This window comes from Cryptomeria japonica, chromosome 9 (assembly GCF_030272615.1).
Source record: "Cryptomeria japonica chromosome 9, Sugi_1.0, whole genome shotgun sequence".
NCBI lineage: Eukaryota > Viridiplantae > Streptophyta > Pinopsida > Cupressales > Cupressaceae > Cryptomeria > Cryptomeria japonica.
The window spans coordinates 377,057,406-377,081,918 of NC_081413.1; the positions used below are offsets into that span (position 1 = coordinate 377,057,406).

The 24,513-nt window shown below is 41.5% G+C and overlaps 1 protein-coding gene across 6 annotated transcripts in view; it reads right to left on the bottom strand.

Moving 5' to 3' along the window:
- LOC131072578 (uncharacterized) overlaps positions 1–24,513 on the bottom strand; it is a 297,628-nt gene that overhangs the window by 236,880 nt on the left and 36,235 nt on the right. For all 6 annotated transcript variants that reach the window (XM_058008822.2, XM_058008788.2, XM_058008781.2 and 3 more), the window contains exon 2: positions 9,662–9,744. In XM_058008822.2, the coding sequence (XP_057864805.1) occupies positions 9,662–9,702 (41 nt within the window). In that variant the 5' untranslated portion in view covers positions 9,703–9,744. The remainder of the gene's footprint in view (positions 1–9,661; positions 9,745–24,513) is intronic.

Sequence of the window (24,513 nt, forward strand, 5' to 3'; positions counted from 1 at the left end):
ATGGCATGCGACGGGACACTTGAACCTTGAGCCATACAGGGCGGAATAAAGAACACTCATTGTAATAATTATGTCATATTGTTGACATAGACTTGTATCCCACAGGATGAATGAATAAAAGTGTTCTACTTTTTATATGTCGTTGTTATATATAAAGCCGTACGGGAATTAATGCCCAATAAATTGAATAAAGACAAAAATAAGCAAGAGTATATAGATGAACGTGCAGTAGCCCGAAGTGCCTTGATCCTTGAACAGCAAGCGGAAAGGCGACGGAGGTATAAGCGAAGGGAGGAGGAACGCTCCGAAGGGGACGGTGAGGCCGACGGCCACCCACGGAGTCGGGAGGAGTTACTTGCGGAAACCCGCCACAGGATAGAGTGTACTAAAACTCAATTGAGGGACTTGAGGGACTTGTCACGCACACCAGAGGCTAGGGAAACTCCACGGAGTGGGGAGGAGGCAAGGGAGGGAGAAGACACCGGGGCTGCCAGGAGTGTCGGAGGGACACCGAGGCACAACGGTCAAGCACCTCTTACAGGATCTAACCCATCCGGAGTAGGACAACAGCCACCAGTAGTAAAAAGACAAGGCATGGCGTAAAAACAAAAACTTCCAAAGTTCCATGGGGACGGGAAAGAAGACCCTGTCCGCCACTGTCGCACTTGTGAAACAATTTGGGGAGCGAATGGTGTTACCAATCAGGATGAGTGGGTAACACAGTTTCCCGCAACCCTAAGGGGCGTGGCCATCGACTGGTTCTCCGATACAGAGAAGGCTAAAATTAGCACATGGCCTGACTTGAAGAAGGAATTTCAAGCGGAGTTTTGTCTCCTAAGAGACGATCATGAGATTGTAGCCGAAATTTACGGCACGAAACAGAGGAAGAACGAGACGGTTCGAACCTACAGCCGGCGGCTCAAAGAGCTGCTAAGAAAAATGGAGAACCAGCCCGCAAACGGACTGAAAAAACGGTGGTTCGTGGAAGGTCTGAAGACGTCTCTTAGACGGAAAATGAAGATTGTACCTCCCTCTTCATATATCGACGCCTATAATAGGGCAATGGATTTAGAAAGCGAGCAGAAGACGTCCAAGAAAAAGAAAAATAAATCCTCATCAGACGACGATTCCTCTTCTGACAAAAGGAGTAGCAGTGATGATGAGTCTAATCCGAAGGTACGGGCTCTCCAGAAAGATATGGAGCGAATGATGAGAGAGATGAAGGCGACCAAAGGAAGCACAAGCAAAGCCGACGAAGGGGATTTATGGTGCACGGACTGCCGCAGCGACGGACACACCAAGGGGTCTTGTCCGAAGAAAGCATTTTGTGATATTTGTCAGATTGTCTGACACCTTACCAAGGAGTGTCCATACAATATGAGGACCCGTAACCAACAGGTTCTCTTTATGGAACTGTCTGCGCCAGCCGGCACGTCCCAGCCTGCGATCAACAACGCGTCGTCTGGCGGCTATTGGAACAACAGGCGAGGAGGAAGAGGCAATAATAATAATACTAATAATAGAAGCCGAATCCAATACGACGCTAAAGGGCGGCCGATGATACAATGTCGGGCTTGCAACCAATGGGGGCATTTTGCCAGGGACTATACGGCGGAGGAAGTGCCACAAAAACTTTGCAAGTGGTGCGGTCCGGGGGACCATGAGGATGGCAACTGTTCGAAATCTAGAGTGAATTTGTTGAATGTAGAAACGAAGGATGTGCTCGCCATAACAAGATCCAAGACGAAAGCAGCCACTTACCCAGATCCTCGTACGGAAAAACGAAAGGCACTGGAGGCACGAGCGGAACTGGAGAAGCAGATGTTGACGAACAAGGACGCACATGGGCTTGCAGGTACTTCTCGCTCTGAAGCAAAAACAAATATTATAAACCAACTGCTACAAGTCGAGATACCTGTCAAAATGAAGGATCTCCTGGAAAGTATGCCACACTTGCGGACGGCACTTCTGCAATCCGTACTGATAACCCCAATCGGTCAACCAACACATGGAAGGGACAACCTTGGCGAGACGGCGGCAGACCCATTAGCCTTGACGATCAACAATGGTAGACACCCAACAGTGGTGGAAATGGGTATACAGCGCACCATCTTGACCGACACCATTGTCGATGGCGGGTCAGGAGTAAATGTCTTGCCAGAGGAAACATGGAAAAAATTGGGCAAACCTACTCTCTGGCCGTCCACCTTTAATTTATTGGGAGCAGACCAACACGGCATCAAGCCGCTTGGCACACTCATGGCGCAACTAGTAACGATCGGAACACAACCGTTCATCTTGAACTTTGTGGTCATCCCATTGAAGAAGAAGGGATATGATGCCATCCTTGGCAGAGGCTGGTTGGTGGCGGCAAAAGCAAAACACAATTGGAAAAAGGACACCTTGTCCATGGAAAAGGTCGGCAGAAGATATATCATTGACCTCAAAACCCAACTAGTCAGTGAAGAGTTGGCATCAGAGTCAGAGTCCGACGGGGACGACGGTACGGAGGAAGGGAAGGATGGCAGGGAACCAGATGACGAAGGCATCTTAGGAATTCAAGCTTGTTCTGAGGACAAGACGGATTCTTTGAGAGAGCTCTTCCATTGGCAAATGGAAGACTATGAATTATTGTACAGGTGCAATATGCTGGAGATCGAAGAAGAACCTGACGAGAACGAGTTCCCGCCAGAGTACGGACAATACAAGGAAGGGGATGCCCCTGTGGATGACGCACCAGCGCACCAGATCGACAAGAGTAAGCCCATAAGATACGAGGAATCCGCACTTAAAATTACAAATCTTGGAGAAACTTCAGAACAGAAAAATATTCTGGTCGGCGACAACTGGAATCCGGTCTTGAAGACGGCGGCGTTCAAAATTTTCACAGAGTACAAGGATGTGTTCGCCTGGACGTATAAAGACCTCAAAGGGGTACCACAAGAACTTTGTGTACACCAGATCCCTCTGGTTCTCGAAGTCGTGCCTGTACGGAAGCAGCCATACAGGATGAACAAAAATTATGCCGATAGGGTAAATGACGAAATTGACCCCATGCTCGAAGCAGGAATCATCTTCAAGGTCCAGACCAACGAATGGGTATCACCCATTGTGATATCCTTGAAAAAGGAGGCCAATCAGATAAGAATCTGTGTAGACTTCAGGTGTTTGAATGCTGTCACAATTAAAGATCCATTTCCCATACCATTCACAGACACCATCCTCGAGAAAGTAGCGGGCCATGAAATTTATTCATTTATGGATGGATTCTTCAAATATAATCAAATTTCCATTGCAGAGGAGGACAAATTGAAGAACACCTTTGTCGTAGAAGATGGCGTCTATGCATACCACCGAATGCCATTCGGGTTGTGCAACGCGCCAACTACCTTCCAACGGATAATCCTCCATATTTTCAACAAAATGTCCGTAGGAAACTTCAAAGCATTCTTGGACGACTGGTCCATTTACAGCACGGAAGAGGCACATCTCGCCGCACTTGGTGAATGCATGGAAAGATGCCGACGAGCCCGCCGCACCCTAAATCCCAAGAAATGCAGATTTATGGTGCCTCAAGGCAAGTTACTAGGGCACATCGTCTGCAACGCCGGACTGAAGACTGACCCTGACAAGGTACGGGTCATTGTGGAGATGGAGGCGCCCGACGATGTCACTGGCGTCAAGTCATTTCTTGGACACATTGGGCATTATAGGCGGTTTATTAAGAACTTTGCCCAAGTATCATACCCACTTGATATGCTGACACGAAGGGGGGAGCCATACATCTGGGGGACGGCCCAAGAAGAGGCTTTCCAGGAGTTAAAGTCACGGTTGGTAGGTGCACCAATCCTGACATATCCAGACTGGGACAAAGAGTTCCATGTACATGTCGACGCATCCAACTTTGCCATAGGGGCCACACTGGCGTAGGTTGGCAGCCACGGGCTGGACCACCCAGTGTATTTTGCAAGCCGACTCTTGTCAAAAGCAGAGAAGAATTACAGCACGACGGAGAGAGAAGCCCTCGGGATGGTATACTCCGTCCAGAAATTCCGACATTACCTATTGGCGACACCATTCACATTTTATGTGGATCACCAGGCGTTGATGTACCTGGTGAACAAGCCAATCATCCAGGGGCGAATTAGCCGATGGCTGTTGCTATTACAAGAATTTACATTCAACATCATTGTCAGACCTGGCAAGAGCCATGTCATCGCCGACCAGCTATCACGGATCAAGTCTGGAGAGCCGGAAAAAGGTGTTAACGAGGGTTTTCCGGACGCCCATCTCTTCCGCATTGCCGCCCTTCCTGCTTGGTACACAAGTGTGGGCGAATACCTATCAACTTCAAAATTTCAAGGAAATGTCGTCAGGCGAAAGACGAAAACTTTTACTAAGAAGCAGAACGTTCCAACTTATAAATGGCCTTCTCTACAAGATGGGACCTGACTAGATCCTACGACGATGCATCTTGGAAGAGGAAATCCCAGGAGTCCTGAGAGAAGCACATGAAGGGGTCATAGGAGGACACATGGGACCGGACACGACGGCAAGGAAAGTCTTACTAGCAGGCTTATGGTGGCCGACAGTGCATAATGACGCCAGAGAATTGGTGACAAGTTGTGATACATGTCAACGCGCTGGACGATCGTTAAAGAGGGATTTTATGCCACTCAACCCGTCGAATGCTCAAGAGTTGTTCGAAAGATGGGGGTTAGACTTCATTGGTCCGTTGAAACCAAGTCGGGCCCGACGATGTAGATACATTGTCGTGGTGACCGAATACTTGACCAAATGGGTCGAAGCGAGGGCCTTGGTAGACAACTCCGCCGTTAGTACGGCGAGATTCATTTATGAACAGATTATCACCCGGTACGGAATACCTTTACAGTTGACAAGTGATAGAGGAGGGCACTTCATAAACCACATTATCCGGCTATTGACAACTGAATTCAAAATTTTCCATTCTCTATCAAGTCCGTACTATCCTCGGGCAAACGGCCAGGCTAAGGCGACCAACAAAATCATGGTGTCAGTAATTTATAAGTCCTGCGGGGTTGAGAAGGAAGACTGGGAGGAGCGTCTACCGTCGATACTTTGGGCGTACCGAACAACTTACAAAGTAACCACTGGGCAGACACCATTCCAATTAATGTACGGCCAGGAGGCTGTGGTGCCAATGGAATTCATGGTGCCAAGTCTTAGAATTGCCATGGAATGTACGGTTAGGGGACATGGAAAGCCTCCGGGAGAGACTATACGCCCTGAATAAGTTGGATGAAAGACGGACGATGGCACAGTGGGCGACGGAGACAGCTCAGCAACGATGGAAAGCCTGGCACAACAAACATTTAAGAAGGATGCAGTTCACCCCAGGGCAATTGGTATTGAAGTTTAATGGTCGAAACGAAATTAAACCAAGCAAGTTCAGGGTAAAATGGCTAGGTCCCTTTAAGATTCACGAAGTTGGCGCGAACGGAGCCATCAAGTTGTGGACGATGGACAGGATGGAGGTGCCTGATGCTGTAAATGGCTCCAAGTTGAAAATCTATCACCAACGGAGGCAAGAGACGAGGTCTGCCCAGGGGGACAGGTAAGGGCAGTCGTATGGAAATGACCGTACGGTAGGTCCGTACGACCCTGTACAATGCCGTAGGAAAAACAAAAACGGAAAATTAAAAAATATAAAAATGTTGTCGTACAGAAATAACAGTATAGTAGGTTCGTACGGCCATACGGTACGGAAATTTTTTTAAAAATTTAAAAAAATAAAAATAAAAAATATTTTAGAAATTTGAAAAAATTAAAAATTAAAAAAATCCATACAATCGTACGGAAAAGGCCGTACGGACGTACGGAATTGAGGTTTTTTTTTTTAATTTTAAAAAATTAAAATTAAAATAAAAATTAAAAATTAAAAATTAAAATTTATTCAAAAAAAAAATGTACGGACGTACGGAATTGAGTAACCAAAAAAAAAAAGGACGTACAGAAAAAAAGTTAAAGTTATTTTTTTGTCATTAAATGTTTTATATGGCATGAATACTCAGGAAATTGCCAAGTTAGAAAATTGTCGGGTTATAAAGACGTCCACTACGGACAAATCAGCTACTTGTCAGTTAGAAAATTGTCGGGTGATAGCCGTACAATCAAATCAGCCGTACCACATTAGCAAGGCAAATCCGTACAAAATGAAAGACAGTTAAGACTCGAAACAATTACAATCGAACCCTAGACAAGGAATTTTTATTTTATTTTGATTAATGGCGACTGAACCTAGGTGATTGAAAAAGCTAGACTGGAGGAAGAAATTGCAAGAAAGAGAAGAGCAAACCAAGAAGGAAGCGAGAAAGAAACCTGTTGTAGCAATGGGCGACCAAGACAAGGGCAAAGCAATTGCACAGGATGCAGGAAAGGGAAGAGTTACGCAGGTCACCGCAGATACAATTCTATTCGAGGGTTTGGCTGGAACGGTGTGCAGGCAATGGTGGGAAAATGCCACGAGCCCGTCAGATATTGAGGTAAAAATTGAATTAGCAAGAGCTAGGGTCCATGATGCTATTCAGATGCCCATTTTTAATATTAAGGAATTCGAACCCTGCCTACGACAAATGATTAAAACATATGATCCTGAACTTCGCACATCGTCATTCAATTTCCAGCACACTGACATCATTGTTTCATTTAACTCTGATGATTTTGAGAGAGTATCTGGCATTCCTGACAAGGGTAAAAAGATTGACAAAAAGGTAACAAAGTTGTCCGAGGAAAGAAGAACCTAGCTATTAAAAGAAATGTGTAGGGACAACTTGACTACAGAAGAATGGAGTCGCATCCTAGATCCGAAGGGAAGAGGTCTGAAGAAGGCATTTTTAAAATCTGGCATCTGGCAATGTTTACTTGACGTAGTACAGAGCAGGCTGACTGGCGCCAACAGAGCGTCGGATGCGGCAATACCTATAATCGCATTGATGGCAAGACTCAGAAAGGGCACGGTGTATGATTGGGCCAATCTACTGTCAAACAGAGCCCACGACTGTATGATGCTGAAACATAAAGTATTTTATATGTCACATCACGCTATCAAATTATTTTTAGATTCCGTGCGGGTACAGGTGCCACCACACCGTAGAGGATGGCAGCCGCGAGATAGCATCGACTCCCTTAAGCCAGCTATATTTTATTGGTCAGAGTTGGATATTTTGACTACCGCCGAGGGACAGACTAGCAGGAAGAGGAGGAGACCGGTCCACATAGTGGTGTCGGCCACTGACACGGATTCAGGACGACATAGCACTAGTGAGGAGGAAAGTGAGGGGTCGGATGATTCAAAGGAAGATAGCACCTTCAAGCTTTCACAGACCGAGCAACCAGTACCGCCGCAGGAGACCCCCACCACTCAGACAGTATCATTGGCAAGTGTACCGAGGGGGCATCGTGGAATGCTTGGAGGGGGAGCTGGCAGGACCGGCCAAGTGGTATTTACTCCAGCATTCCTGACCATCGAAGGAGAGGGAGGACCATTGGCATCATCTGGAGTCACAGTGGGTACCATCTCTAACATCCCCATACCTGGGTTTGGTCAGATGCATCCTCGGCCTCCACCAGTCCAACCATCGCCAGTCATAGCCAAGATGACGACACCAGCGAGTGCACCAATACGCATGCCCGGCATCCTGACAGAACCTCGGACAGAGGAGGCCCAGAGGACGGTCGAGGAGAGGTCGGCGAGGGACGATGTCGATTCATGGCTAGACAGATATGCGGCTCTACCTTCATCCCCACGCAGGCAGGCACCACCCACACCTTCCTACCCTTGTATTCCTTCACCTCCAGGGGTTATCGACTTGGACAGTGGCACTAGAAAGCAGGGCGATAGAAAGACACTGCTGGTGGAGGAGGGGGCGGTATCACCGCAGCAGCAGCATCAGGTTGGACGGATTGGAGAGGGGAGACCTATTGCCATGGTGCAATTCTTAGCCAGGATGGAGGAGGAGGTTCAGTTACTGGTTGCCTCGACAGTAGAGGAGTCTGTCGAACAGCTCACTTTGCGGAGACTCCTTGCGTTTGCTACGTCTGGAGTAGCAGTGGCATTTCAGCAGTGTTTTGAGCAGCATGGATGGCTGACGCTTGGTCTTCCAGAGATGCGAGCAGAGTGGCAGAGCCAGGAGGTGGCCGAAGGGAGTCAGACACAGTCTGTGGTCAGACGGATTGAGCAGGCTGTACGAGATAGGTATCTCGAGCTTCGAGAGACTCGGCTCAGGGCGGATAGGGTTTAGAAGGAGTTGGCCACTCGCATCCCTGCATTGGAGACAGAGTTAGAGCAGCAGCGCACCCATGCTAGGAGTACAAATGAGATCCTTGCCACCGTGAGAGGAGAATTGAGTGTCGTGAGGACAGAGTTGGCAGTGCAGTCAAATGAGAGAGCCTCAGCAGAATCGAGAGTTGCTACCCTGGCAACTGAGTTGGAGGCGAAGCATCAGGAATTGATGGAGGCAGTGTTTCGAGTGAGGAGTTCCCGGGAGCGGCAGTTGCAGGCTGAGCAAGACCTCCGATACCGGACCGACCAGGTGGTACAGCTTCAGGAGCAGTTGGCAGTAGCAGCCCCATCCCCTCCACCATCAGGGACGCCTCCCTTACCCCCTCAGTAGTCTGTGTGTAGTTGTTATTTAGTGGGGTTCGTAGTTGTTATCTGTTGTAGGCATATCATTCCCATTTTGTTGTCTGTCATCCGGAGACGACATTTCTTTTTGGGGGGGATGATGTTGTCGGGTAATTAAGCAATAAGACATTTAATGTAATTAGAGTTGATGACGGCAGTTAACCCGTCGGTTGTCGACAGTTGACACCAGGTAACTGACCGGTCACCTTTATATATTAGCGAGTCCTTGGTCATGGAGACGGAGTTAGTATGGTCATTGTCATTGTACTGACATTATTATGAATCAATGAAGATCTGAGTTTCTTTATATTCTGTCATGATGTATTCTGTCATGTCTATTATTTCTGTGATGCATTGAATTACACTTTATTGGCAAAACAAAGGCAACCTAAAGTTGAATTCTTCACCTACAAGCAAACTTTCAAACACACTTCCAACATTTTTCCAAGCAAGTAGCAAGCAAGGGTTTTCAAAAGAGTACACTCTCTTTTTACTACCCAAAAACTCGTAAGGAGAATAATCCCCTAAAGAATGATAACTTCTTGCATATATACCAAACAATAATATCAATTTCCCTTTTGAACATTTTCACACTCATTTTTTTGAATTCATGACAATATCTAATTTGTTTTTTGAAAATATCTAATATGAATTCCTTGTCAAGTTTTGAAAGTCGTGCTCTTTTTTTGGATAGATCATGAACCTTCCTATGTTACATACATAGGAAACCCACTTTATTTGTGCAATAAAAATAACATTTTAGAGGACCTTTCTATTTCTCATTTTAATTCCAAATGTTCATCTTACAATTTCAAGTGCATTCCAACATTTCAAAAGGCTATTGATTATTTTACTCCAAAGCAACCAAAATGCATATGAAAAAATAATAAAAGAACACAAGGGAATGCAAACATATTGGTCTAGCACAATGGGGGTCCTGAATTGTGCGTGATTTAGATAAGGTTTCATGGATATAAACATCTTGTGTCTTATCACCTTACTAGGGTTGAGATGGGTAAATATAATAGGAAAACCATGTGAACGTCTCAAATTAACCACCATTGAGATTTTACCTGTACCTGCACACTTCAATCACACATTATGTGTATCTGCTCAATATGTAATGATAGTCAAACTTAATGGTAAAATCAACGAATCATCATATAGATCACTTTTGGAAAATTTCCCTTTCAATTAAATCAATTATCAATGTAATGATGCAGAATTACAAAATTAAATCATCTAGCCAATCATTTTAATGAAAATAGTGAAGCTAAATACATCAACACAAAATTATCATAAAATAACAAATATATAAACACACACACAAGTACCCAAAATCAATACTCGGTATCCACAAGCAATAACCAACAAAAACAAAACAATATAACACTACATATAACCACCGATTCATAAGTATACAATGAAGAGAAAGGCACAAACCCTTGTGGGCTTTATCATTGTTGTAAACCATAGTTGCCAAGGCATGTGGACACTTTTATTCATCCTAGGCATTGAGTAGCCCATTTCCTTATTTTTGTGTGTATTAAGTTTAGGCTCCTTTTAACCTGTTGTAAGCCTGAAGGGGCAGATTTTTTATAATTTAATGAAGATACCTGATGCAGGGGCATTCCCTTTCCCTTGCACAATTTTGATGTTTCATTTCTTTCAGTGTGGATTTTTGGTTTAGTTACTTTATATTCTCTTTCTATCGTAGTTTCCTCTTGCTCCTGTCGCAGGTTTGTTTGTCCATGTTTTTGTTCCTGTCTTAATTGTGATAGGAAGATGTGTTCACTTCGATGTTCAAAGTCCCTAGTAACGACCGACAGCTACACACATTGGTAGTTGGTTACAAGGGCACATGGTGGCCGTCGGTTAACAAGTCCATGCTGGCAGTCGTTACCAACCCGAACTCTCCCCTATTTGACAGGTCATTACAATTGAATCGAGGGTTGGTCGAACCATAGAGGGAAGAGAAAGTCGTTGGTGGCTTTGGGGATGAGAGGATCAAATTGCACACGGTAGAGGAAGACATTGGTGTTAATTATCAGGCAAACTGACTCCTTCAAGAGTCGATTAGCATTGTAATCATTGTGGACATCATTATAGCAATTAGTGTCTGTTCATTGTGTTTTGTAATGATTTGTAATTTGTTACCTGTCATAAATGGAACAGATTGTTGATGGTATTGTTTTACTGTTTAAATCCTGAACTTCCTATCATTATTCCTCCGTCAATTACTTGTGAATTCTTGTGTGTGTGCTATTGATTTGGTGATCAGCAAGGCGTGCCATCATAGTGGTATCATAGCCTAAAAGAAATTAGGCTTGAGTTGTGTAGACAGAATGCCTCCAAGGAGAATGGGCAGAGGTGGAGCCCAAGGAATAAGCAGAAGAGTTCCTGGTGAAGGAATTCAAGAAATGTTGCAGCATTTGATCGCCTGAATGGATGACATGGAAAGGGCACAGAGAAGGGGAACCCCTGAAGATGATGTGAGTGAGAATGAAGAGGAAGAACCCCAAGATGATGAGGGGGAAGAACATGAAGAACTAGAAAGGTTTGAAGAGAGATTGTTGAGGACAATATTGATTGTGGGTTCCAAACCCAAGATAGAGGTTCCTACATATTCGGGAAGCCTCAATGGTGAAGATTTAGTTGATTGGATTAATGACTTGAATAAGTACTTCGAGTATGAGGGAGTGGTAGAGAAAGTGAGAGTTAAGTTTGCCTGCACCAGATTGAAAGGCCACACTGCTATGTGGTGGGCCTTTGTCCAATCTGAGAGAAGGAAGAATAAAGAGAAGATTAGTTCATGGGATCGAATGGTTGCAAAATTGAAGGCCAAGTTTCTTCTTGGAGACTATCAAGCAAATCTTTACAAAAGATTGCAGAATTTGAAACAAAAAGACATGACAATCAAAGACTACACGGAAGAATTTTATAGGTTGGTGATTCAATTTGGCCATAGTGAGGAAGATATGGAGAAAATAGCCGATATATGAATGGCCTGAAGTATAGTTTGCAAGATGAACCAAGTCTCATGACCCCTAGGAGCCTTGAAGAGGCTTATCAATTTGCCTTAAAGGCAGAGGAGAAGTTGCAGCAAAAACAAAGTCAACAAGAGAAGAAGAGAGGAAGAGGTTTTAGAGGAAGGGGACAACAATTTGATAGGACAGCAGCACCATCAAGGAGAAGAGGCTAGAAGTAGTAGTGGAACAGCCAACAATGATAGAGGAGGTTATCAAAACAAAGGTGGAAGATCCTATGGAAGAGGTGGTTCACAAGGTAGAGGAAGAGGGTTCGCTGAAAAATGCTTCAAGTGCAACCAAGTTGGGCACAAGAGTTGGGAATTCTCTGAGTCTTCTCAAGGAGGGCATATGAAATTTTAAAGGAGTAATCAAATTGTTCGTGCGGATCAAGAAAGTGTGGGGTCACCTGTTCACCATAAAGAGGAGCCAGAATCAAGAGAGTCATTATTGTTGAAGAGCGTATTGTTGAAGCCCCAAAAAGAAAGTCAAGAAAATGTTCAAAGGAGAGCCTTATTCAAAACCAAATGTAGGTCCAAACGTAAATGTTGTAGATTGATTATTGATAGTGGTAGTACGGATAACATTGTTGCAGCAGAGATGGTAGATAAGTTAGACCTTAAAAAGATCAAGCATCCATCTCCTTATAAAGCATCCTAGTTACAAAAAGGGCATCAATTATTAGTAAATGAGCAGGCCTATGTTGATTTTCAAATTGAAAGTTATAAAGATAATGTGTTATGTGATATAACGCCCATGGATGTTTGCCATGTATTGCTTGGAAGACGGTGGCAATTTGACAAGAAAGCGGTGCATAATGGAAGGGACAACACCTATGCAATTGAGAAAGGTGGAGTGAAACATACTTTGATGCCTATGAAGGAACAAGAAGTGGATAGTAGCAGTAGTAGCAGTAGTAGCAGCAGTAAGGTAATGTTGGTAAGTGGTAAAGAATTCATCCATGAAATGAAGAATGAAGAAGTAGGATTTTCTTTGGTTCTTAAACCTAGACATGTGTTTACCACCATGAAACTTGATGATTTGCCTCCTAAAGTGCAAGGTATTTTGAATTAACATTTGGAAATTGTTGCATCTGATTTGCCTAGTGAGTTGCCACCTATGAGAAGCATTAACCACCATATGGATTTGATTCCAGGAGCTAGCCTTCCAAACAAGGCAGCCTATAGGTTGACACCTATGGAAAATGAAGGGATAAGAAAGCAAGTGGAGGACCTTTTGAAGATGGGTCTTTTTGCAGACCGAACTGATCTACTTGGGCTTTGTGGTGTCCAAGGATGTACTAAAGATGGACAAGGAAAAAGCTCAAGCCATACTTGATTGGCCCACACTAGAGAATGTAATGAAGGTAAGCAGTTTTCATGGGTTAGCAAGTTTTTACAGAAAATTTATAAGAAATTTCAGTCATGTTGTTGCTCCTATCTATTGTGACCTTTTCACACATCGCCCCATTGCAAACAAGGACCCCCTCTTTCCTGCTTTCCACGTCTTGTTAATTTAGGGTTTTGGCAATATCCAGCAATTTTGAGCTTCCAGTATCCGAGTCTCGAGTTTTGAAATGTGATCATGCCTAATTGCTATTAGGGTTTTGAGATTTTGTATAGGATCAAGTGTGTAAAATGTTAAATGTTTAGGTGATCCTAAATTTTGTCTAAGTGTAGACCTTTTGAGCATGAACCAGTTTTAAACGTTCAAGTTGGTGATATTTTGTGCATTAGTGTTAAAAGGTCCTTTAGGAGTTGTTTTCTCGCTCCTAGGAGGTTATCTAAGTTAAATTTGCACTTTATCCCGATGGAATTCCTTTTGTTTCGCTCAAATTTTGGTGAATTTGCCTAAGCCCCGATGCGTTTGATTGAAGATTTAAAGTGTCCAATTGATTTTGAGTGGAAAAATCATTAAATTCCTAATGAAAATCCTTAAATTCCTGATGAAAATCCATGTTCTAGTGGTCGAATAGTCAAAATTCCTGATGGGAGGTGCTTTTCCCCTCACATTTCCGATGACCCATGATTTTCCCCCACTCAAAATCCTAATGGAAGGTGAATTTCCACCAAATTTCCGATGGACATAATTTTTCCCCCATTCAGATTTCTGATGGAGGGTGATTTTCCACCAGGAAGGTAAATTTTGACTAAGTGTTGGAAAGTTGTCCTGATGACCCACGTTTCTCCCCTGGGAATGTAGATGACTTTAATGCGGATGAAATTCAAGTTCCTGATGCAAATCGATTTTCCACCATGTCAATTCATGATTAAATTTAATGGATTTTTATGCAGAGGATTGTGCTGATGAAAGGCGAATTTCCCCAAGAGGCAATTTTGATGAACTTTTGATCTAGATAATTATCCAGATTTGGGGTCGATTTGCTCCCAAGGTAACATTTTTGGACTTAATGGTGAAATGAAGTGGATTTTTGACTCCAAATCCAAATCGATTTTCCCTTGAGGTGTTTTTGGGCAAACTTAATGATTTTTTATTGGATTTTTATCCCAATGAAGGGCGATTTTCCTCCAAAAGGCCATTTTGATGTTTTAAATAAGTTTATTTGGATTTTTTTAATCCAAATATGGGGCGATTTTCCCCAGGAGAAATTAGATTATTTTTTGAAAATTTTAAAGTAAATGGGCCCGAATTTAATTGTTTTGCATTGACCAATGATTATTTAATTTTCAAAAACAATTATTAAATGATTTGCAACATTAATTAATGATTAAATATTTTTCCTATTGCAAATCGATTTTCCTAGGTAGGTACAAAAGGCAAATTTTTATCCCACATTGCTTGTGTGGTAAAACAACAAGGTGAAAACAAAAATAAAGAGACCCAAGCAGCATTAAAATAATATCATATCTTGCTAATGTGATTAATTGAAGACCATTAAGTGGCTTATTGGAGGATTTTTTCCTGCTAGGCGATTTTAGTGAAGAGCCCATTGGACACAATTAAATCTAGAGTTTGTGTTTTTGAAGGTTTTTTCTGCCCAATCAAACCTGGTCGCCATCATTGGAGGCCATTACAGCAAGCTTGAGAGGTGATTTTCATGCCTTAGACGATTTTGATAGGTGGCGCCATTATTGGGAAGGTGGCAATTTTGTTTAGAGAAATTATTTTGTCCATAGCTGGGCGATTTTGGTGGTGTTATTGAGTGCTAAGAGGCTGCCATTGTTTTCAGACATTGCTGGGCGCCATTGCTGGAGATTTCATTGACACCCTAGTTGGTTGGGAATTTCATTTTCAGACCTGATTTTACACTTCCAGCCACTTCATACTTAGGCGATTTTGCCTGGAGGTCACTTTGGGGGCATTTCAGGGTGGATTGGATGCATTTTTGAGTACACCATTGCTGGTGTAAAGTCTAAAACCTTATTTTCAAGTTGTCCTCAAACTTACCTTCATTTCCAGACACGTCTACAATTGGAGAATTTCATTTTGTCATCATTTTTGAGCATTTGGTAGAGTTTTCATCGCTGATCTGAGTCTGAAACCTTCATTTTCAGATTTGTCCTCTGACTTAGACATTTTTACCAGCTCATTATTTGTGCTCCGATTTGACAACTTTGACTTGGGAGGTAAGATTCCATCGATTAAAAGTGTTTATACATGGCTGCAACCTTGTTATGAGACTGATATTAAGTGTTGTAGGTTGTCTTCAGACCTATTGACAGCCATTGTTGAATTTGGAAAGGTGTCTTCAGACATTTGAAACTGAAGATGAGAACTTTATTCACCTTTTCCAAGTGAAATTTGATCCTTGGTATACTCCTATGACCTTAATTTTGATGAATTTTCTAAGTATACTAAGTGTCTTCAGACTTAGTTAAGTCTGAAAAAGATGATTTTTAAAGGTTTTATGAGGGTTTTAGACCCTATTCTTGTCATATTTACATTCAATTTTAAGAATTCGTTAAGAATATAGATTGAATTCTTGATTTCCATTCCTAAAATTTGTCCAAATCATTAGAAATCAGAACTAATTCAATTCTGAAAATAGCTATCAGGATAATTTTTCCGAAGTTATTGACTTCTAGCTTCGTATAGGTACTACGTCTAAATCCGGGATTGGAGTTCCGAAACAACTGAAGATGGTCCAAGAGGGATTATATTCGGAATCCAAATTGTCATCCCGATGGAAATATATCACAGGCAGAAACATGCACTTCTTGAATATGGAGCAGATGCAGTGAAGGATGTTCGAAATAAGGAACCAAATTCCCTCTCCTACCTATGCAAACATCATGAGTGGTTTATATCATGCCGCTGGATTTCCACAATCCATACAATGCAGCGAGTTGGTTCTAGAATGTGCAAGGCACTACAATCCTCTCTCCAAAATGATCAAGACTCCCAAGGGGATAACCATTGCCTACCTTGCTAAGGATGTGATTGCCGAAGTGTTTGGAATCCCCTGCAGTGCAGACATGAAGGATAGAACAACGAAAGAGTATAAGGTGAAGTACAAGTCAAAGGCGGATGCATGCAAGACCATAGTGAACAAGGAATGGATGATTGAGCCAAGGCCTCATCATTCCAAGGCACCCAAGACACTCGTGCACAAATTTGAAAGAGGAATATAGCAATTTGCTATTCCTACGTAAACGGGTGATGGGGATGCCACAGGGCACATTATTTGAAGGATGGATGTTTTATTTTATCCAGGATTGTACAAAAGGAACAATGATCAATTGGTCAAGAATCATCAGTGACAATCTGGATTTTCAGTTGAGAAATATGAAAAGAACCAGGTCATTCGCCATGACTTCCTACCTTGCGTATATACTTGCAAGATTTGTTACATACAAAGGATTGATATGCAGAGGTGAAGTCGGGAATGGACAAGGACTATATAGAAGCTATGAGTGTTATCCACAGCTGGACATGCACAAAGTTGAAGATTACAGGAGGGTGAATGACGCATTCACCATGTATATTAAGAGAATCTTGCAAGGTGAAATCCACAAGAGGTTGTCCAAGGAGGCAACGGAATTGATTGAACAATATGGATAGTGGTACATATAGTTTCCCACTTTCACATACCTAGGGATTCAGGGGTTCCAATCCGAACCATACAAGCTTCCTAGGTATCCTGCAGACAGAATGATTCTACTTGAGGTGGTGAGACAACTTTTGGAATATGATTTCATCCAAAGGAAACACATAGAACGAGAATGACTTTTCCTATTGCCATATGAAAGACTTTGGAGGTGTGCCAATCCGTCGTTGCACCTAGTACAGTGATTGATGAGCTTGCATTCTATTGCCTTGGAACATATAAGAAAAGAGACATATTCAATCTGCATAAGAAAGTTGAAAGGATCAGAGGAGATGGATTCATCCACAAGGTAGACATTGAAGATTACTGGGATAACCTAATGGACAAACAAGCAATGAAGAGAAGAATGTGGTCCAGGATGTCCATGGATTTTATGAGAAAATATGAACTCTTTCTCCTTCCTAATCAGATATTGGATGAAAGTGATCATACTCATCCACAGTATGAAAGTGAAATGAAGAAATCTATCATATTGCCTAGTTGGTCAAGGCAGGAGGTGACAAAATTGAATGTACTTATGAGGAACTTCATCGATTTCTCAGAGAATGGGTAGACAAACAAATGAACAGATTGATAGATATGGGTGTTGTCTTCACATATGAGAAAATGAAACAGGTGGAATCCTCTCTTGAGGATGATCAGAGGACAATTAGCGATTTGAGGATTCATGCAGATGAGGAGAGCCAAGCTCCTAAACGTAAGAAGAATACACCTGGAGAATCCAAGACAAAGGGGAAGGAGATAGTGAGTCAAGGTAAGAAGAAGAAGAAGAAACAAAAACCTAGCGCTCCTTTGTCTCCCCTTTGTTTCTCGTCAATCAACGAGATTGACATTAGAGCAGAACAAAGAATTTGAACAGTGTTCCAACACCGTGATTTTACCGAATAATACTCAGGAGTTGCATGCCACAGCTCAATCTGCACCACCAAATGAAGATGATGAACAGTTGGGAACTCCTACTATCCTTTTCGAGGTTAGATTGGGAAATAATGTTTATGATTTGACTAAGGACAAGGATAATGATAATGATGTTATCTCGGCAATTGAAGGAACTCAATCGAGAGATGTGTCTTGATGATGGAATGGAAATGTCCACCATTCCCGATTGGTTGATGAAGAGAATGGAGAAGAGTAAGAAGGTAGTAGAGGCTCAACCTATTGATGATATTAATGATTACTTAGCCAGGAGCAATCAAGAGAAAGAACCTAAGAAGGCTAAGAAACTTTCGAATATAGCCAGAGATGAAATAGGAATGCGGAGTGCACGGGTGGCTGTCCCAATTGGTGATGTGACTATGGATGCGGCTACTCCTATGGATTTCCAAATCACTTCGATCGCCCTTGGATGGACTACAAAAGAGCAAGAGTTCCAAGACCTCAATGATACTATTAGGGTGATCAATGCGAGGTTAGATAGGGAGATTGAGAAGAAAGAGATGTACAAAGAAGAGAATATCAAATTAAGAGAATATATTGCAGGGATGAGGCGTGAGAGTCTCGCCTTTGTTTCCCCTATTGCAGTTTATCGTGAACTACATATTGATCATGAGGCAGCAAGAGACACACTTGCAGAGTTGGGAAAATGGATTGAAGATGTGAAGAGGCAAGCAGATGACTGTGATGACCCCTACTGTGTCACCTAATGTACACTTTATTCAACACACCAATAATAATAAAAGCATATATTATGAAGGAGCAATTATTAAAATAATGTTAATAGATTAAATAATGTTAAAATATTGCAAAAAGAAATAAATCATTATAAATTAATATATTAAATAAGGTTATTATAAATGTAATGTATTTAATATATTTAATAATGAAATGTATTTAATATATTTAATACATTAAACCATGTCATGTATTTAATATATTTAATAATGAAATGTATTGTCGAATGAATAAAGTTAAATGCAATTAAGATGTATAAGGATGGCAAATACCTCCCGGTTACACCCCCCCGCGGGAAGTGGTGGGACGGTAGTCGTAGCCTGGGTTGCGACCACCGTCACACCCCTTCCCGCGAAGGGACCCGTGGAGGGACGCAACCCTTCCCCTCCACGGGGTATAAGGTAAGCGACCACGGCAAGGGAGTGGGAAAAGGGGAGGAAGACGGGAGTACTGCAACGGCAACTGTGGACTTCAATATGCAAACGGCAAACTGTGGACTACAAACTGCAAACGGCAGGCTACGGACTGCGAACAGGTAAGAGGTGTTACTAGTCACAGGGTATATATGTGTGTGGACGTGTGTGCCACACACACATATATATTAATGCATATTTCTGAATATATATTAATGAATATTTACTTATGTGTATGTAGCAATGAATATAGGTATGTATGCAGAATATTTATGTATATCTAGGATCAATAAAGAGAATTAAGGAATATGTAAATGTAGACATAAATTATGGAATGAAAAATGATAATGAATTGTAGAATGTAATATGAATAATGTGGCTATATGATGGAGGCTATTGGGAGGAAATTCCCTTAGCCTAATGCAGGGATTATGATAATCCCTGGTAGGCAGTATATACTAAGTATTTATATGCATATATGTTATGGCTTGGGTATCAAAGGTTCACCCAAGAAGAGACGGATCTGGCCGGTCCTCTCTGGTAGACTTGGATGGTGAGATGCACCATCCAAGGCAAGGAATTGATCATATATGATGGTCTTCCTTGGTAGGCTTGGATGTAAGATGTTACATCCAAGACAGGAATCGAATTATCCATCGATTTCCTGGTATGGCTTGGAACCAAGATGGGTTCCAAGAAGGCGAGCATTACAACCGCCTAAGGACAGGTCCCAGTACTGCACTAGTATCCTTTTTATTAGATAAGAATTGAGATTAGTTTTAATTAAGTAATTGAAGTTTAATTGCAATTAGATTAGTTATATGTATATTTGTTGCATTCTAACAATCTGTTTAGCAGGACAGTGATCTCTAACTAGTAGGGACATTACAATGACTTCCTTACTCAGTTTGTCCAAGCATTTGACAGGACAATGGGACTCATATTCAGAATACAGTATTTAGTAATATCCCCCTTAATTTTTTCCAAATGTTTTCCACAGTTACATTCAACACAACACTTGTTATGATTAGGAAATGAAAACCAAATGCTACTGAAAATAACCCTCCACTTTCTGATCACTGAGAGCCCAACCTGGGAGAATGAGAGCATACAGTGTCGAGGGGATCATTAGATGCCAATAACTTAAAATGATTGCAATCTTCAAGCGGCAAGCCAACCCCTTCCGCTTATACAGCGGAATATTGAAAACAATGCAATCACCTGGCAGTAAACCAGCCAAGGACAAGCCAATGAATTGAAGAATGCAATCACTCAACTGCTTGTGCAACAGGAGGACTAGGAATGGAAATTAATATCAACTCCACCGCTTATTCAACGGGAGGACATCATTACAAACTCAAGATAGGCGGCTAGCCAGCCTCTTCCACTTATGCAGTGGGAATCAAATAAGAAATCTGAAAGATAGTTGTTAGTACTACTAACCAGCTTTACAATTCATTACAAGTTTTCTGAATATAAGAATATTGCTAATCTAAGATAGGCGGCTAAGCCAGCCTCTTATGCAGTGGGACAAAAGAAAGCCAAAATGTTGTTGTTAGTACTACTAACCAGCATTACAATAAATATAGAATTTGATAACCAAGTGTTGATTAAGAGCTGACAATTGCAACAACACCTCCAATCATCATCTAACCACCCAATCTACTCACACTCTCAAAAACACACCCAAAAACCAACTTTCGAAAATCTGATATTTATGAAAATGCATAACCAGCAACACCAAAATGCTCCTAACTCTTTCAAAACCCACTCAAATCACCCAACAACACACCCAAACTGATAAATAGCATAGAGCAACTAAGAACCAACAAGAAAACAGCAGCAATATAACCCCAAACACTCGGCATGCATCCCAATGCACTCCCTAACAAAAACATCTAAGCTGAAAAGTTCGATTTGCAATTAAAATTTGGAAACTCAATACTAGGGGCTATAAACTTACAAATCTCATCATTGGGAGCATAGAAATCTTTAAAGCCAATACCTAGAATCCTCAGAAGCCTGCACAAGAAACTAGGAGTGAAAATACGCTTCAGCCATGACACCAACCAGCAACCAAGAAACACACAACTCACACCAAAAACCGAAAACCAACTGAATCATCCATTCCCAATAAGCTCTATCTATTCCTCTGAGTGAGAAATAATCTCTCCCCAGCTAGGTGCTATATCTCAAGCACGAAACTGACATAGGCTAGGAAGCTCACAACTTCGAAGCACAAATCTGGCACCATTACGGCAGCACTTCATTAGACAACTTTTCATGGATGGGAAAAATGAGAGTCGGTCACTTATTTATAACTTTTGCCCAATCAAATTCAAATACAAATGCTCCCCAAATTCGCCCAAATCACATGTCATTTCATTCCACTCACATTTGGCGATTTATTTCATTTCATTTCCTTCAAGTATAGGGGTGCCCAAAATGAAGTCCACCACCTAGGCTTCAAGTTTGAGCTTTTCCCTTGGTCCACACTTTGCAACATAGAAACATTATAACTTAAGCATTTTTCATCCATATCGCCTGACTTAGGGAACTTAATAATCTTTTAAAAATAAAAAGTATTTCCCTTTTTCTAAGTCGTCCAACAATAATAATTGCTTGCAAATCAAATACTGATCCATACCAAAATGAACCATGAATTTGAAGTGCCAAAAAATCGTCAACTGACTGGGTTGGAATTCTGCACTGAACTGCTAAAACTAGAACTGCCTAAAAAACACTTACAAAAAATAGTAAGTCCTGAAAACAACTCCAAAAGGTTGTTCTTCGAACCCTGTACCTCAGCACGAAGAACCCAGAAAAACCCAATAGTCATGATAACTGACATCAACTTACTAAAAATAGTAAATTCTGCAAACTCCTCTGAACTATTTGCATGTCATATAACTGCGAAGCTTACAGAAAAAACCAGAAGGAAACCTTGATCCATTCTACCAAACTCCAACCAGAACATCCTTGAAAACTGCGAGGAATCCTCCTAGAAAATAGGAAACCCTAATTTATGCTTCCATTTAGCCTACGGGTCTCCGGAATAGGCTAATGGCTCACTGAACTTCTCCTCACTGAGAAGGGGACATTACATATTTGGAGGGAGTTTGGGATGAATTCCAGCCTATTCAGGAGAGGACTATTCCCCGCCTCAAAAATTTGAAGAGGATTCCAATGTCCACATTGATTCAGGAGAGAGTTGTGCATGATGAAGACAAATACAATTTCCATGATTGGTATTGTTCGTTAGCCTTGAGGAAATCCACTTATGAACATGCAAGAAAGGATTGTGCAAAGATGGAAGGATCGATTCAGGAGATACAATCGAGGATCCTTACATCTATTGAGGAATTGTTGGGGGTAGATGTCAGTGTTGCCAGCGGTCTACACTTAGATAAATTGAGAGATAAGATGAAGTTCATGTACTTCAGTCAATTGGATTCTTTGAAGAAGAATCAGATAGATGATTTGGTTTCCTTGTTGATTCATGTCCATAATTCGCAGAAGCTTATGCCAGATTGGGAGAACACTTTGGATGCTCGTTCTGATGTGTTGGATGTGATCTATGTGCAGCAAGATACTTTGCCCAACATTAACATGGAGGAGTTAGATTCAGTGTTGGCTAGATTCCGAGAATATGTTGTGAGAGAGATGGATGCAAGCCAGAATCTTCTAGAAGATTCCCTACTTGATGATTAGGCACTATCCCATTGGGTCATATGTTGGTGGCTGCATTTTTTATGCGAACCCTAATAGGGCAACTTTAGGACGAAGTTGGCATGATCGTGGCCCTTGATTTTAAATAAATCTTGGCCATTCATTTCTTTTGAGGCTCTATATAAACTCCATTGCCTCTCATTTGTAAGAGAGATTTTTGAGAATTGTCAGTTATATGCTGCAGATTTGAATACAAGTCATTGTTCCATTGATGGTAATTTCTGTTTAAGCGTTGCATGCATTTGTGATTCTCATTGCCTCCAAGTTAGATTAGAATTTGCTTTCGAGTATTTTAGATTGAATGAAGGAATTTGTTGAATGCATTTGTGTGGAATCCATTTAGTCCATACCACTAGCCTCTTGTTGATTGTAAGTATGCCTTGCATGGTTAACTGGAATTTTATGCGCACTTAACTTCAATTGTTATACGTCCATTGTCATGCATTAATTTGAATGGTATCCATGTTTGATGATAATGATTTGAACATCTTTGAAATATATCTTAGATGATTGCACTGAGCTTGTGTCAAATTGTTCGACTTGATGGTGACACCTTGCCTAGTAGGATTTCATTGAATCATTCACCCTTTTCTTGCATTCTAGACTTAGAATAGAATTCCTAGACCCTATTCCTTTTGTCCTTTTTTTTATAAATCTTTGTTAAATTAGAACCAAGAACTTCATTGCAAAATCTTAAGCTATCAGCATACCTATTCCAATTCCAAATCCGTGAAAGATTCCCAAATTGAACAATTACGTAAGTACCCAAGTGAAAACAGCATTATCACATCAAGCCATTGAGTTACCCACATGTCAAAAACTAACCATAGAAACCTTGGAATCATCATATGAACTTCTAGTAATCTTAGCATACACGGTGATTTTGTTCAAGAGAGGGTAAAATACTTTGGTATTTTATTATGTGTTCATATGTGCGTAAAACACACATCAACACTATCCTTGAGACTATTAAGAGGAATAAGAGACATTTTGAATGGACTAGGAAGGCTGAAGAAAGTTTTAAATTTCTTAAACAAAGGGTAAGCGAGCAGCCCATTCTTGCTTTGCCTGAATTTGACAAAGTGTTTCAAGTGGAGTGTCATGCTAGTGGATTGGCTATTGGGGCAGTCCTCAGTCAAGAAGGTAAGCCAGTAGCATACTTGAGTGAGGAATTAATGAGGCTAAAAGAAAGTAATCTTCTTATAATTTGGAATTTTATGCTTTGGTTCAGTCCTTAAGGAAATGGAGACATTATTTGCATCCAAAAGAATTCATTGTGTATACAGATAATCATGCTCTACAATTTATAAATAGCCAACACAAGTTGAATCAAAGACATGCCAAATGTTGAGCATCTCCAGAGTATTAACTTTGTTTTGAAACATAAAAGTGGGCAAATGAATAGAGTTGTGGGTTTTGGAAGTTTGAAAGAATTGTATGCAGAGGATGCAAATTTTAAAGAGGCCTTTGAAGCTTGCAACGATCCAATTGCCCCGAATAGATAGCCATGGGTGGACTTCATGATTCAAGAAGGCTTGGTGTTCAAGGGGAATAAGTTATGTATTCCTAAAGGATCCATGACAGACAATTTGTTGAAGGAAAAACATTGTGGTAGTCTTGCTAGTCACTTTGGACAAGATAAGACTTATATGCAGTTGAGCACTCATTATTATTGGCCAAAGATGCATGCGGATGTCAGAAGATATGTAGAAAGGTGCAAGATTTTTCAGCCTGCCAAAGGGAAAAGCCAAAAAGTTGAGCTATATCAGCCACTTCCAGTTCCAACTCAGTCTTGGGACTCAATGAGTATGTATTTTGTATTGGGTTTGCCTCGCACTCAAAGGGCCAATGATTCCATATTGTTGTGGTAGATAGATTTTTTAAAATGGTGCATTTCATACCTTGTAAGAAAGCTAGTGATGCCACTAACATTGCAAATTT